The 14,811-nt window shown below is 45.2% G+C and overlaps 1 protein-coding gene across 1 annotated transcript in view; it reads right to left on the minus strand.

The window, feature by feature from the left end:
- NBAS (NBAS subunit of NRZ tethering complex) overlaps nt 1-14,811 on the minus strand; it is a 708,772-nt gene that overhangs the window by 205,644 nt on the left and 488,317 nt on the right. The window contains exons 43-44 of the mRNA XM_040427340.1: nt 13,856-14,103; nt 10,984-11,318 (exon numbers count right to left, since the gene is read on the minus strand). Coding sequence (XP_040283274.1) covers nt 10,984-11,318; nt 13,856-14,103 — 583 coding nt within the window. The remainder of the gene's footprint in view (nt 1-10,983; nt 11,319-13,855; nt 14,104-14,811) is intronic.

The following is a 14,811-nucleotide window of genomic DNA, read 5'->3' on the forward strand; positions in this document are numbered from 1 at the left end:
CAAGTTTGATAATCTTTTTTGGCACTGGAATAAACCCCCTGTATCTGATAGAAGGTAGAAGCGGACATATTGGAGGAGATTTAGCAAAGACTGACATTTATGTCACTCTTTGAAATCTCCTGCGCTGCTGGACGATGTGCCAGCCTCGTCATATATTAGGCGCATCATCCGCCAGGCCGTAAGCCAGCACAAAATCTATGGCAGCTCGGAGCCACCATAGATTTCGGTCTTCATTTGCAGCTGAAAACAGGGACAATAAATGTGTCGGGGGTGCTGGCCCTACCCCTTTTCAGAAAGTGGTGAGGGCGGCACCCCCGACTTGTGACACCATGTTTACGACTTTTTTACACAACAAATAATGGTGCAAGGAGATGATAAATCTCCCCCATTGTCGTCAGACTTTCGCAGCAGTACAGCCTCAGGATTTGGGCTTATAATCTCAAGTGCTCCTAGCTCAGTATTGAAGTAAAATTATATATATATATATATATATATATATATATATATATAAATAATAAAAGTCCGCAGCACTCCTTGCTGGGGCATTAAAGCTGTATTTCATATAGTCAATAAGGAAGATTAAAAATTCATCTCCAACTGCAGAGCTCCACGCTGCATTCAGCGCGTCTCTCGGTATCCAATGCGCATGTGTCAACCCACACATGCGCATTGGATATCAGGAGACACGCTGAATGCAGCGTGGAGCTCTGCAGTTGGAGATGAATTTTTAATCTTCCTTATTGACTATATGAAATACAGCTTTAATGCCCCAGCAAGGAGTGCTGCGGACTTTTATTATTTGTTCATCATCCTGAATCGAGGGATTACCGCTGGCACCCACCTTTCAAACTGAAATAAAGGAGTGCTGCCCGACTTTTTATGGATATATATGTATACACACTGCTCAAAAAAATAAAGGGAACACTTAAACAACACAATGTAACTCCAAGTCAATCACACTTCTGTGAAATCAAACTGTCCACTTAGGAAGCAACACTGAGTAACAATCAATTTCACATGCTGTTGTGCAAATGGAATAGACAACAGGTGGAAATTATAGGCAATTAGCAAGACACCCCCAATAAAGGAGTGGTTCTGCAGGTGGTGACCACAGACCACTTCTCAGTTCCTATGCTTCCTGGCTGATGTTTTGGTCACTTTTGAATGCTGGCTGTGCTTTCACTCTAGTGGTAGCATGAGACGGAGTCTACAACCTACAAAAGTGGCTCAGGTAGTGCAGCTTATCCAGGATGGCACATCAATGCGAGCTGTGGCAAGAAGGTTTGCTGTGTCTGTCAGCGTAGTGTCCAGAGCATGGAGGCGCTACCAGGAGACAGGCCAGTACATCAGGAGACGTGGAGGAGGCCGTAGGAGGGCAACAACCCAGCAGCAGGACCGCTACCTCCGCCTTTGTGCAAGGAGGAACAGGAGGAGCACTGCCAGAGCCCTGCAAAATGACCTCCAGCAGGCCACAAATGTGCATAAACAGACTCCATGAGGGTAATATGAGGGCCCGACGTCCACAGGTGGGGGTTGTGCTTACAGCCAAACACCGTGCAGGACGTTTGGCATTTTCCAGAGAACACCAATATTGGCAAATTCGCCACTGGCGCCCTGTGCTCTTCACAGATGAAAGCAGGTTCACACTGAGCACATGTGACAGAGTCTTGAGACGCCGTGGAGAACGTTCTGCTGCCTGCAACATCCTCCAGCATGACCGGTTTGGCATTGGGCCAGTATTGGTGTGGGGTGGCATTTCTTTGGAGGACCGCACAGACCTCCATGTGCTTGCCAGAGGTAGCATGACTGCCATTAGGTACCGAGATGAGATCCTCAGACCCCTTCTGAGACCATATGCTGGTGCGGTTAGCCCTGGGTTCCTCCTAATGCAAGACAATGCTAGACCTCATGTGGCTGGAGTGTGTCAGCAGTTCCTGCAAGACGAAGGCATTGATGCTATGGACTGGCCTGCCCATTCCCCAGACCTGAATCCAATTGAGCACATCTGGGACATCATGTCTCGCTCTATCCACCAACGTCACGTTGCACCACAGACTGTCCAGGAGTTGGCAGATGCTTTAGTCCAGGTCTGGGAAGAGATCCCTCAGGAGACCGTCTGCCACCTCATCAGGAGCATGCACAGGCATTGTAGGGAGGTCATACAGGCACGTGGAGGCCACACACACTACTGAGCCTCATTTTGACTTGTTTTAAGGACATTACATCAAAGTTGGATCAGCCTGTAGTGTGTTTTTCCACTTTAATTTTGAGGGTGACTCCAAATCCAGACCTCCATGGGTTGTAAAATTAGATTTTCATTTTTTTTATTTCTGTGTGATTTTGTTGTCAGCACATTCAACTATGTAAAGAACAAAGTATTTCAGAAGAATATTTAATTAATTCAGATCTAGGATGTGTTATTTTTGTGTTCCCTTTATTTTTTTGAGCAGTGTATATATATTTTACATTTGTAAAACAGGTGATGATAAAATATGGAAAAATAGAAGCATAATGATACCAAACCATTTTCACAATTTTTCTGACCATCCAAGGACAACGATTGCAAAAAAAGTTGATAATAAAACAAGACACAAATGACATCTAAAAGTTCTCGACTAAAATGAATTACTTTATTCTCTTAAAGGTACAGACCTTTTATTTAATAAAATAATAAAATTGGATATAAGGAGCAGATGCTCTGATGTTCCTCACCATCAGTCTTGAAAAAAGCTTCTAATGACACTTGTCTACTGGTGACGTGAAACAACTCTCATGAAAGAGCAGAATTAGTCAAATATTTTGTGTGCGAGAAACGCTAAATGCTTAGAACAGACGTTGAAAAGCTTCAGACGTGTCATCTCCTCCACACGCTTGTTTTGACAGATTCAGATGATAGATTGTACCCGACTTTTACACTCGAAGCAGAGAAGAGAAATCCTCAAAGAAAAGCTGAGGCTTTAGCATCATGACTCTTTTCATTCCCACTGAACAAACATTATTTGATCTAAACAAATTATTGGCCAGCGCCGGCGGCCAGGAACTAGCAGGATCCATGGGAAACCAGAATCCATAGTAAACTAGGGACACATTCAACCACTCGTTTAGAATAAAGGAATGTTGTTCAGCCTATGACTCTCCAGCTGTTGCATAACTAGAACTCTCGGGCTATGTCCACATGAATAAAATTTACAGTGGATTTCGTTGTGGAAACGGCCATTATCCTCTGTGGAATCCGCTATCCAAACTACGCCAACACCCTCCCATTGAGTTCAATAGAGAAAACGCCACCATGTGCACATGGTAGCATTTCTTGCCGCTGCTAAATTGAGATCCGCTACTGAAGTGGCATGTTACTTCTTGAAGAGGATTGAGAATCAATATGGAAGTAAAACAAGAGACCAGCAGTTTTAGCAGCTGTTTTACAAGTGACTTTTGCTGCTTTTCTGCCACCAAAAATGCTTCTGAATTATCCCACCCAAGGACTGGATTAGAAAAACATTGGCAAAAATGCTTCTGAAACCTCTTTCAAAAACTCCCCTAAAACCACAACCAAATGACAAATCTGCTACCAAAACCAACCTGTTTACAGCTACTAATATGATAACGATTTTGCTGGGTGAACATAACCTAAGCATGACCTGACAGCTTCCCACGCTCCAAGTATGATGGGAGTTGTCTTACTATAGCTAGAGAGCCACTGGTTGGAACACTGCACCAAGTCCTGCTCAAACGTGGTGTAAAATAAAAGAGCAGATGTCCACAGAGACATATCAGGTTGCTTCATTCATTTTCCAAAAGAACTTTGATAAATGAATGGTTAAATCGACAAATCTCCCCCGTGAAGCGGTCTTCCACTCGCTCAAATGTAACTCCCATAGAAGTGAATGGACAGAGCCGCCTACATGCACAGCCACCTGTCCATTCATTCTCTTCCTATATGTGGTTCCCACTTAGGGGTCCCGCATTCATGACGTACTGTAGGTTCAGGTTCCGGAGGTGGGACCTGCATCCACCAGAAAAGGTCATCAATATCTGGTCGTGGTTGGTCAGACACCTGCCGATCAGCTGTTTGAGAAGACACCGGCGTTCCGAGCAGCGTCGCAGCCCTCTCGCAGCTTACCAAGCACAGAGCCGTACATTGTATAGCGGATGTGTTTGGTATCACAGCTCAGCTCCATTTTAGCTATTGTCTCTGCATCTGGACCTCCAGTAAGGAAATGTATTTTATAATAAAAGTGACCCTTCCGACCAGTGTCGGACTGGTACTCCTTGGGCCCAACAAAGTAAATAATTTTTGGGGTCCAAACCCTATATCATCAATAAAGTCTAATAGTTGTGAATTAAAAAAAATAGACTCTACAGGCAAGTTATCAGCTCCAAATAGGATTTTTCTTCTGGACTTTAGGAGCCCACTGTGGCTTCAGACACGTGGTCCACTATCACCTATAACATCTGGCCATGCAAAATCTGACCATGAATCCAATTCAACATCCAGGACAGACTAAATATATAACCTGCCATGACGAAAAACCTTCCCCTGTGCAACAAGTATATAGAGGTGTACTTTAAGAAGTCCTAGGATGACATGGGAAGGCTGCTCACTGAGACACCCCTTTCTCTGCTTCATAAGAGCTGGACACCATTGCTTAAAGGGGTTGTCTCACTTCAGCAACTAGCATTTATTATGTAGAGAAAATTAATACAAGGCACTTACTAATGTTGTGATTCTCCATATTGCCTCCTCTGCTGTCTGGATTCATTTTCACATCACATTATACACTGCTCGTTTCCATGGTTACGACCACCCTGCAATCCATCAGTGGTGGCCGTGCTTGCACACGATAGAAAAAAAGCACCAGCCTATGTGAGCTCCTAAGGTCCCGGCCATCAGAGAGGCCGGTTCTTTTTCCCATACTGTGCAAGCATGACCACTGCTGGATTACAGGGTGGTCGTAACCACGGAAACGAGCAGTGTATAACGTGATGGAAAAATGAATCTAGGAGACAATATGGACAATCGCAATACATTAGTAAGTGCCTTGTATTGACTCTCTCTACATGATAAATGCCACTTTCTGAAGTGAGACAACCCCTTTAAAGAGTTACTGCACTTTCAAAAAACTTTTGATCGGGGGTCTGAGTGCTAAGATCCCCTCTGGTTGCTAAAACGAGCAGACAGAGCACGGTCTCTACTTCTAAAACAGGCTCGATAGAAACGGCTCTGTCTGAGCACTTCTGTCATCTCGTTTTAGCAATTCACTGGCATCTTCGCACTCTGACCATCACTGATCAATGTCTTTGATATGTCAGCATGGAACAGCAGTTTATCCTTTAAGGATTTGCTGCATTGTCGTTATCACTGAAGTCAGCACAGAAGAAAATAGAGAATAAAACTGACACAAATTTTCTGTAAAAGTTGCAGGCATGCTTTCCTCATGAGGCGCCACACATACAACTTTGCTTGGAAAAAAAAAGTCACAGAAACATTTTAAAGGGTGTATGTTTTTTCTTAAAAATAGCTTTACCATCAGGTCAAGCCCTCCACAAATAACGGCCCCAGGGAAGCTGCAGGTCCCCACGCATTTCTTTATGAATGGATGTTTTTTTTATCCATGCAGGTTCTATACCGTGAGTCACGGCTCCATAGCTACACATCAATGCTTGCAGCTCCTCCATACACTAGACCACCCTTATGTGTAGACTTCTCTCTTCAACTTTGATGGTTTCGGCATTTGCCAGCTTATAAGTAGGGCAGCGTGAGATCTCGTCGCCGGTCTTCCAGCCCATTTTAGAGCTCTGCACGCTAATGATGCCAATGTATTCTGGCTGCAGGGCAGGTGGCCCACATGTCTGAGGGAGAAGCCAACATGGTCCTCCTCTGTAGGTTTCTAGCCATAGAGACAGATGGCAAGTAACATGTAGTCCAAAAGAAACATAAAAAAAAACCATATAACTATCAGAAGACAACAATAACAATGGAGGGGACAGAGTCACCCAGAGCCAGCCAATGACTCCATATCATTCTGGCGGACACTGGAGTGCCTTGTGCATGAATATTCAAGGCCATCAGAAAGATGTCTGCTCCTCCACAATATCTGCCGGCTTCATTCTTTAAAAACTTAAAGGGAACCTGTCATCAACTTTATGCTACTCATACTAACGGCAGAATAAAGTAGAAACAGGTGAGATGATTTCAGCAGTCTGTCATTTATAAGTTAAAAGTAAGTTGTTGCCGAGAACCATCATCACAATCATTGCAGTCTGGGCCTGGAAAAGAGTCACGGCCACCTGAGAAGAGTCATGGTTATTCATGAACTTTTCCTCTCCCTGCCCACGTGCTGATGACTGACAGTCTTCTACCTAGTTTTCTCCCTTTCTCTCTAGGAGAGAACTGCCAACCATCAGCAGATGGGCGGGAGAGCAGGAGATTATGAATAACTATGACTCTTCTCAGGTTGATTTGACTCTTTTCAGGGCCTGGGCTGCAATGATTATGATGCTGGTTCTCAGCCACCACAAACTTTTAGCTCATGAGTGACACACAACTCAAATCAGCATTTCTGTCACTATTTTATGCTGCCCTCAGTGAGGTCAGCTTAAAGTTGATGACAGGTTCCCTTTAAACAATTCCAAACATACAATGAACATCTGGCCTGCTCGACACACAGCACATCTCTAGGAAGCAATGGAAGTGAAACAGAGCAATTACATTAAGGGTGCATTCACAAGACCGTAAGTGTTTCACAGTCCGCAATGAATAGGACATGCCCTATATTTTTTGTGGCGCCGCGGAACGAAACAACTGATGCGGACAGTACGCGGTGTGCTGTCCGCATCTTTTGTGGCTCAGTTCAAATGCATTTTGCGGAACGGATGGGGACCCAGAATTACGGTTGTGTGAATGCACCCTAAAGGGAACCTGTCAGGTTGAACATGGTGTCTGAGGTGCGTGCAGCATGTTATAGAGCAGGAGGAGCTGAGCAGATTGATATATAGTTTTATAGGAAAAGATTTGGTATGATTTTTATGATTTATTAACCTAAATCTCTGCCCTTTCTGGTCTTCGGAGTCCAGGGACAGACAGCTAAGGCTATTTTTACATTTTCGGCACATGTAGGCTGTTCCGGCACAGAATGCTCAGAATTGGCCAGACAAAAAAACGCTGTGTGCAGTCCAGCCGAACCCTAGCATATTTGCCGGGTAGCGTTCAGATCTCCACTGGACCCCATTATAGTCAACAGGGCCAGGGGGCACTCCGGCAGCATCCGAAAATGGAGGATCTGGTGATCTCTGGGGGGCTGTTCTCTGCCGGAACAGCCAGCCGGAGAACCGTTCTGCAAATGTGAAACTAGACCTACTCTGTAGGGTCATGCATATAGGGCGGACTGTCAATCATTGAGCAGGCCCGACCACCGGACTCCCAAGCACAGAATGAGCAGAGATTAAAATGGATACAATACAAGTAACACTGCGTCATGTGTGGATGAGTATAATCCAAAACACTGGTCCAGCTGCTGCAGAACCTCTTGGGAAAAAGGTTGAATTTCATGTCAATCATCTGTTTCTAAAGAAGTTCAGCAGCTGCTTGAGTTACAATGTATAAGGTATCTCCTATTATAATTAGGTCTACTAGAAGTAAAGTAAGAAGTAAAAGGTTGCGGAAATAATTGATGACATCTATCACATGATGATAGAAACTTTTAAATACATAAATGGAATCAACAAGGTAAAAGAGGAGAGAATATTTAAAAGAAGAAAAACTGCTACAAGAGGACATCGTTTAATATTAGAGGGGCAAAGGTTTAAAAGTAATATCAGGAAGTATTACTTTACTGAGAGAGTAGTGGATGCATGGAATAGCCTTCCTGCAGAAGTGGTAGCTGCAAATACAGTGAAGGAGGTTAAGCATGCATGGGATAGGCATAAGGCCATCCTTCATATAAGATAGGGCCAGGGACTATTAATAGTATTCAGTATATTGGGCAGACTAGATGGGGCAAATGGTTCTTATCTGCCGACACATTCTATGTTTCTAACCAAACCATAAACCAGTTTAAAAAATATATTTTATGGATATGTGATGAAAATAGGAGACTATGCAGCTCCTGCCTGAACATGGATGAGTATCTATGAAATCACACAGAGAAGACACTGCACTACGGATTTTCCTACAAAGCCCATAGTGAAAGGAATCGGCATCAGCTCGGACTGGATGCTTTAAAGAAGACCTGTCACCTCTCCCGACATGTCTGTTTTAATAGCTTCATGCATCCCCCATGTAATAATAATTCTGGAGCATCTATTCTTATGGCTCTATGATGTACCAATCCTTAATTATTTCTACTAGAAGCTATGAATACATTGCTAGCAGTCTGTAGTAAGGGTACAGAGGGGAGGTCACCAGTTGGGGGGTGTACCTGCACAGTCTCACTCTATCCAATCAGAGCTGCCATTTTCAGTCTGTGCTGGTACACCCCCCCAACTGGTGACCTCCCCTCTGTACCCTTACTGCAGACTGCTGGCAATTCATACATAACTTCTGGAAGAAATAATAAAGGAATAGCACAACATACAGACATAAGAATAGATGCTCCAGAATTGTTATTACATGGGGAATGCCAGAAGTGGTGAAAGGTCCTCTTTGTCCCTGGAAAAATATTCTACAATTTTCAAACCAGCACCTGGATCTGAATACTTCTATTACAGCATTTAATTAAATATTTAGCATAGCCACTAAGGCTACTTTCACACTAGCATTCAGAACAGATCCGTCTGCATTATATTGTAGAAAAAATTCTAAGTGTGAAAGTAGCTTCAGACGGATCCGTCCAGACTTTACATTGAAAGTCAATGGGGGACGGATCCGTTTGAAAATTGAGCCATATAGTGTCAAATTCAAACGGATCCGTCCCCATTGACTTACATTGTAAGTGTGGACGGATCCGTTTGCCTCCGCACGGCCAGGCGGACACCTGAACGCTGCAAGCAGCGTTCAGGTGTCCGCTTGCTGAGCGGAGTGAAGGCTGAACGCTGCCAGACTGATGCATTCTGAGCGGATCCGCGTCCACTCAGAATGCATTAGGGCAGTACGGATGCGTTCGGGGCCGCTTGTGAGCCCCTTCAAACGGAGCGCCACAAGCAGAGCCCCGAACGCTAGTGTGAAAGTAGCCTAAGCTATTCAATAAAATCTATGTGTCTAGCGCCACCTGCAGTTTGTTCTTTTTCTTATTTATCTGTCCAGCTCAGTAACATTACGGACGCACATGCTCAGTTCCATCCAACGGCCACCAGCCAGATCTACTGATACAAAGTTGTGACAGTTACCGGGAGAGAGTTACAGCAAAAAAGAAAAGCCCCCTGAACGGTGATGGGGACAGAGCTGCAGTAGAAAGGACACCCCCTGATAAAGGACACTCCCTTTGAGCTGTCAGTCTGAACAGAAACTAGCTGTGCAATGAATGGGGGGGATCTCTGGATCCATGTGAGGGCTGGTTCTAGCTTTGCTAGAAAGAGATTGTCCTGTACTATATAATGTCTGATTTTCATTTTTTACATTAATCATGGGATAAACCCCTTTCTTACATGCCGGCATTTAAAAAAAGTATGTGAATCCAGGCAGCAAAACAAGTTCAATAGCCAAAATGTAAGGAAATCTTCACAAAGGCTGGCACTGGCGGGGACGTTAAGAAGTCCTCCTGACACAAAGTATGGCTTTTTACGTACTGTACCCTGATGCAGTCTTCCATCAAAGCAGTTTTGGGAAAATTTCCTAGAACCTCTGCCAAGTACTTAAAAACATCTAATAAATCTGCTATTGTGGTGACAATTCTATTTAAAGAGTCATAATCTAGCGCAACAAAACCGTATAGAACTAAAATTCATGTGTGAATAATTCTGATGGAAATGACCCCTGGTGCTGCATAATTAACTCATATGTTCATCCATATGTATCACTGCGCTCCGAGCGCTCGTGCATCGGTCGTGCTGTGACATCAGCTTTCCACCTCTGCAGGCCAAGTACAGTCACCTGATATAATGCTTCCATGAGTCCTGAGCACGGACGTGATATGTATGGAGTTACAAACCTCCATGACTGGTGGCACATTGGGTATCATTCACTATAAGAGCCTCGCCACTTTTTGGCAACAAAAAAAAAAAGTTGCATAAAACCTGTTTGTGACTTTTTTTCATTGCCTTTATGACAATATTCAGTTGCACTGGTATTTTTGTGCTGTGTTTTGCACTTGGAAGTGGCGGGGGCCGGGCCTGGGACCTGGCATACAACTGTTGCACAACCCTTTTTTCTGCGACTTTTTAAACGCCACTGCGACAATATTTGTTGCACGGGTTATTTTACACTGCGTTCGGCCCAAAGGAGTGGTGGGGGCGCTGTGGGTAAATGTATTAATTTTACACCAATTTTACAAAAAGGAGTAAAAGTTACCAAAAAACGACACCAGCCAGAGATTAGCGTAGATTTTCAAGCAGGTGCATGGACTACCAAAGATGCGCCTAGTTTATGTCCCATCATAAATTAGGCGCATTTCTGGCAGCAACGGCGGCATTAAAAAAGACTGTCAAAAAATGACGGTCTTAATAAATGACATAGAAACACAGAATGTGTCGGCAGATAAGAACCATTTGGCCCATCTAGTCTGCCCAATATACTGAATACTATGGATAGCCCCCGGCTTTATCTTATATATATATGACCCCCAGGGAGTGTAGTGCTTTTTCTCTCCAGACGCACACCTCGTTACAAATCTTACAGCGGCGCAGGAAGGAAAGAACTACGTAAAAAGACGGTCTTAGTAAATGACCCCCATTCTCCACTATGTACGTTATTTTTTCCAAACAGCGCCACTCCCCTGTATAGGCTGTGTCTGGTATTGCAGCATAGGGATGAGCTGTAATACTAGACGCAGCCTATGGTGCAGGGTGGCGCTGTTTCGGAGCGCTCGGTCATTCACTTGTGGCGTTTACCTTGTCAACAGCACGTGGGGTGAACGTGATTTCATCAATGAATGCAATCAAATCGCCGGGTGTCAGTCTATCCAAGTATTTCCTGCAGATGTCGTAGGCATGGGACGATTCGGTCGCGGTCTTTGGGGCTTCCTTGAGAAGCTGTGGGTCGCCGTTCCAGAAGAGTTTCTTCAGCCAGGCGGCATGCACCGCGCTGGAGGACAGCATGTTCCCCTCCACGTCGGGGATTCTCGCAGCCAGCTTGGAAATAGCGAGTACATTATGGCTGGTGAGTACGGGAGCCAGTGACTCCAGGGGGTTCAGACCGGCATCTGCCATTCGCTTATAATCCAGACCTGCGAAAGACAAAAAAGAAGAACAAGCTCATCTATTAGGAAATGTAGGAGCTACAAACAGAGATGTAGCAGGGCTGAATTTGTTCTAGCGGTTACTGATAACCGTGTTACGATACTGCAGGTAAAACGTTTGACATAGAAATCAACTATAGCAAAAAAACAACGCTTGCCCTGCGGCAGGTGACGGCCAACTCAGCTTTGTTAAACCAGATGCACTCGGCTCTGCTGTGAAATGTTGGATTGACTCGGCTCTGCTACATTGAAGCAACTTGAATCTGTTTCAATTAGAGTTCGGCCTCCTGCACACGACCATTCTGCAGTCATCAGAACTGATGAGGTCTGTGTGCATCTCACACAGGCTCCATTGCAAAAATGCATGACATGTTCTATCATGTACGGCGCGGCCACGCGGATGCGAACAGCACATGGATGACATCCGTGTGCTGTCTGTACTTTTTGCGGCCTAATAGAGATGCATAGGTCCGCATTCGATCAATAAAAAAAAGTGGTTGCGGAGAGAAAATACAGCCGTGTGCATGAAGGCCAAGGCTGCTTTCACTTAAGGCTCGAGCACACTACCAAAGCGTGTTTTGCAAAACACGGATGCCGGCCGCGTGCGTCACGCAATTTTCAGAACAGAACGGGCAGCCCACAATAAAAAGGCCGCAAAATGGACAAGAAAAGGACATGTTCTATAATTTTGCGGATGGCACACGGAGTGACGTCTGCATCTTTTGCGGCCCAAGTGAAGCGAATGGGTCTGCATCCGGGCCGCAAAAAAAAACGCGGCTCTGATGCTGACCCAAACAACGGTCGTGTGCATGAGCCCATAGTCAGTGTTTGATCAGTGATTGTGAGGCAGGATGAAAACACAGAAATCTCTCCAGTATACCCTATCTCTGCGTAAGATCCGCTTCTGGCTTTGGCTCAATCACTGATCAAACACTGACCAAATGCTGGTGCAAAGGAAAACTCATAGCAACCAATCAGATTCCTCCTTTCATCTTTCAGAGCTTCTTTGGAAAATAAACGCTACAATTACCGTAAGTCCGTTTTCCTTTGCACCAATTTTGATAAATCTCCAGCACCGACTGTGTGAAAGCGGCCATACTCGGCTCTGCTAAACTGCTAAAAATGAGCTGAATCTGCCCGTTGTCATGACTGCATCCCACTGACTGAAGGACAACTTCCTCACTAAGGCCTTGCCCACATTTCCGTGTCTGTCTGATACCCGTGGAAAACCCGTCCGTGTTTCACCCGTGAAGATGTCAGTGGAGAATACGTATTCGCTCCGTGTGTCCATTTTTTGCTCTCCACGTGTCATCTGAATTCCACGGACACGGCTCAGCTGATAGTTGATTTCCAAAGGGTCTGTGAAACACGGACAGAACTTGGATGCCATCTGTGTGGCATCTGTAGACTTTAGGCGGCGTGTTCAGTTGCACGTCTCTGTGATTTTTCCAATGACCCACAGTCAGTGGAAAAATACTGACCTGTGATCAACAGTCAGTAAAATCAGCGGGTACGTGTGCTGCGCGTGAAAAATGCGGATTGCACACATCTAGGAAAAATGGAAATGTGAATGAGGCCTAAATGTTGCTGGGATTTAGACATGCTGCGTGTGTTACTGTAACAGGTGAAGAGCCAGCTGTACCTGCCGCCTGCTGACACGTACCCTCACCAGGACGGGACACTTCACTGGGACGGGATCATAGAAAACAATTACGTAACAATTACGAACATCTATAAGAAACATCCATCTTACTGCATAAGGGTACGGCTACACAGAGACACTGGTGGCGGCCAGTATGGCAGGGGCAACGCAGTGTAGCGGTGATCCCATAAAAATGAATGGGATCACAGAGTGAGTAGCAAAAAATCCAGCAGAATTGCGGTAAATGTGCGACTCGTGCTGCTACCCCATTTGTTTCTAAGCGATCACAGCTGCATTACGATCCTGGCTGCGAGTCGGATTCTGCTACATGGCGACAAAATGTAACCTGCTACATTATCCGAAAAGGAATTTCAATCATCCATACGGAGGGGCTGTTATCCGCATACATCTGCAGCCATGAAATCAGACCCAAGGTCAGGCCTCTAATTAAGGCCACTTGCACACGGCTGTTGCTCGGCCGTTCTGTGCACTGGAGACTACAATTTGCGGTCCCCAATGCACGGGCGGCTGCTGGAGACGGATCCAGACCCATTCAACTTGAATGGGTCCGTGATCCGTCCGCACTGCAAAAAAATAGAACATGTTCTATTTTTTTGCGATGCGGAGGCACGGAGAGAAACCCCACGGAAGCACTCCGTAGTGAATGGGTTCACATCCATGATGCAGTGCAAAAACAGGCGGGACCCATATATTGCGGACACGCTGTTTGCAGGCCGCAATACGGGCCCGGCCGGCACACACTCGTGTGCATTAGCCCTAACACAGAGGGGAGTAACACATGGCAAATGAAGGTGCTAACCCTAGAGGTCAGGCATGTATATGTTAGGAGAGTTCACCTGCGCCACCGCGGTATGTACTGTACCTGATGCCACCGCCTTCAGTTTTTTCAGCAGTTTGACGTGGGAGTCGGGCTTGATGTGCTTGACGTAGTGCGAGCAGCCGCAGTTCTCCAGGAGGGTGAAATAATACAGCAGCCTTTGGAGGTCTCTGCCCTCTATGGTGGGGTAGACGTATTTGGCCATGTGCTCGCAGAAAGCCTCGGGGTTGGCTTTTAAGGTGTCAAACAAGCCGAGGGATTTGGCGCGCTCCTCTATTTCAGTTGTGGATAAGCTGCAAATGACACATCAAAAATAATACATTAAAATAGTAATAAGAGGAAGAGTATGGTAATTTAAAGGGATTTTCCAGTTTCAGCAAATAAAGCTTACTTACTGTATAAGGACTCCGGCACTGTAGAAATGTCTACGTGGACAAGAGTAGGGCATGAGCTATCATTTGAGGCGTGGTTGCAGAAAGCACAAAGATAATATCCGTGTGCTTTTTTTTGCGTCCCTATAGAAAGGAATGGGTACGGATGTGTGCATGAGGCCTAATAGAAAGGCTGGGTGGTCACAGGGCGGTCATGATGCAGCGCTTGTAATCCCACCCACTCGTGGTAGTCCATGGCACACACATTTGTGGGTTGTTGGAACCATCAACCTAACCTCTGTGGGTGGCGGGGTCACATGAGTACAGTATGGAAAATGTGACTATCCACATGTATGCCCCGCCCAGGTGACTACTCTGGGGCAATTAGCATTTCACATGTGCGGTCTCTAGTCTCTCTAGCACCACCTATAGGTAGCTGCCCTGTAACACGGCTTCAGACAAACATTTACATACAGGCCGGGCTCACTGGGAAAAGGAAAGGCTGGTGGTCTCCATAAGGAGAAAGTTATTTTTTTTATTAAAAAAAAACTTTTTTATTAATATTGTAGAAGAATCCCTGCCTGGAAATACACATAAAACAGAAAGATTTTATTTTTTTCTACAAGGTTC

The sequence above is a fragment of the Bufo bufo genome, chromosome 4, assembly GCF_905171765.1.
Source record: "Bufo bufo chromosome 4, aBufBuf1.1, whole genome shotgun sequence".
In the NCBI taxonomy this organism is placed as follows: Eukaryota; Metazoa; Chordata; class Amphibia; order Anura; family Bufonidae; genus Bufo; species Bufo bufo.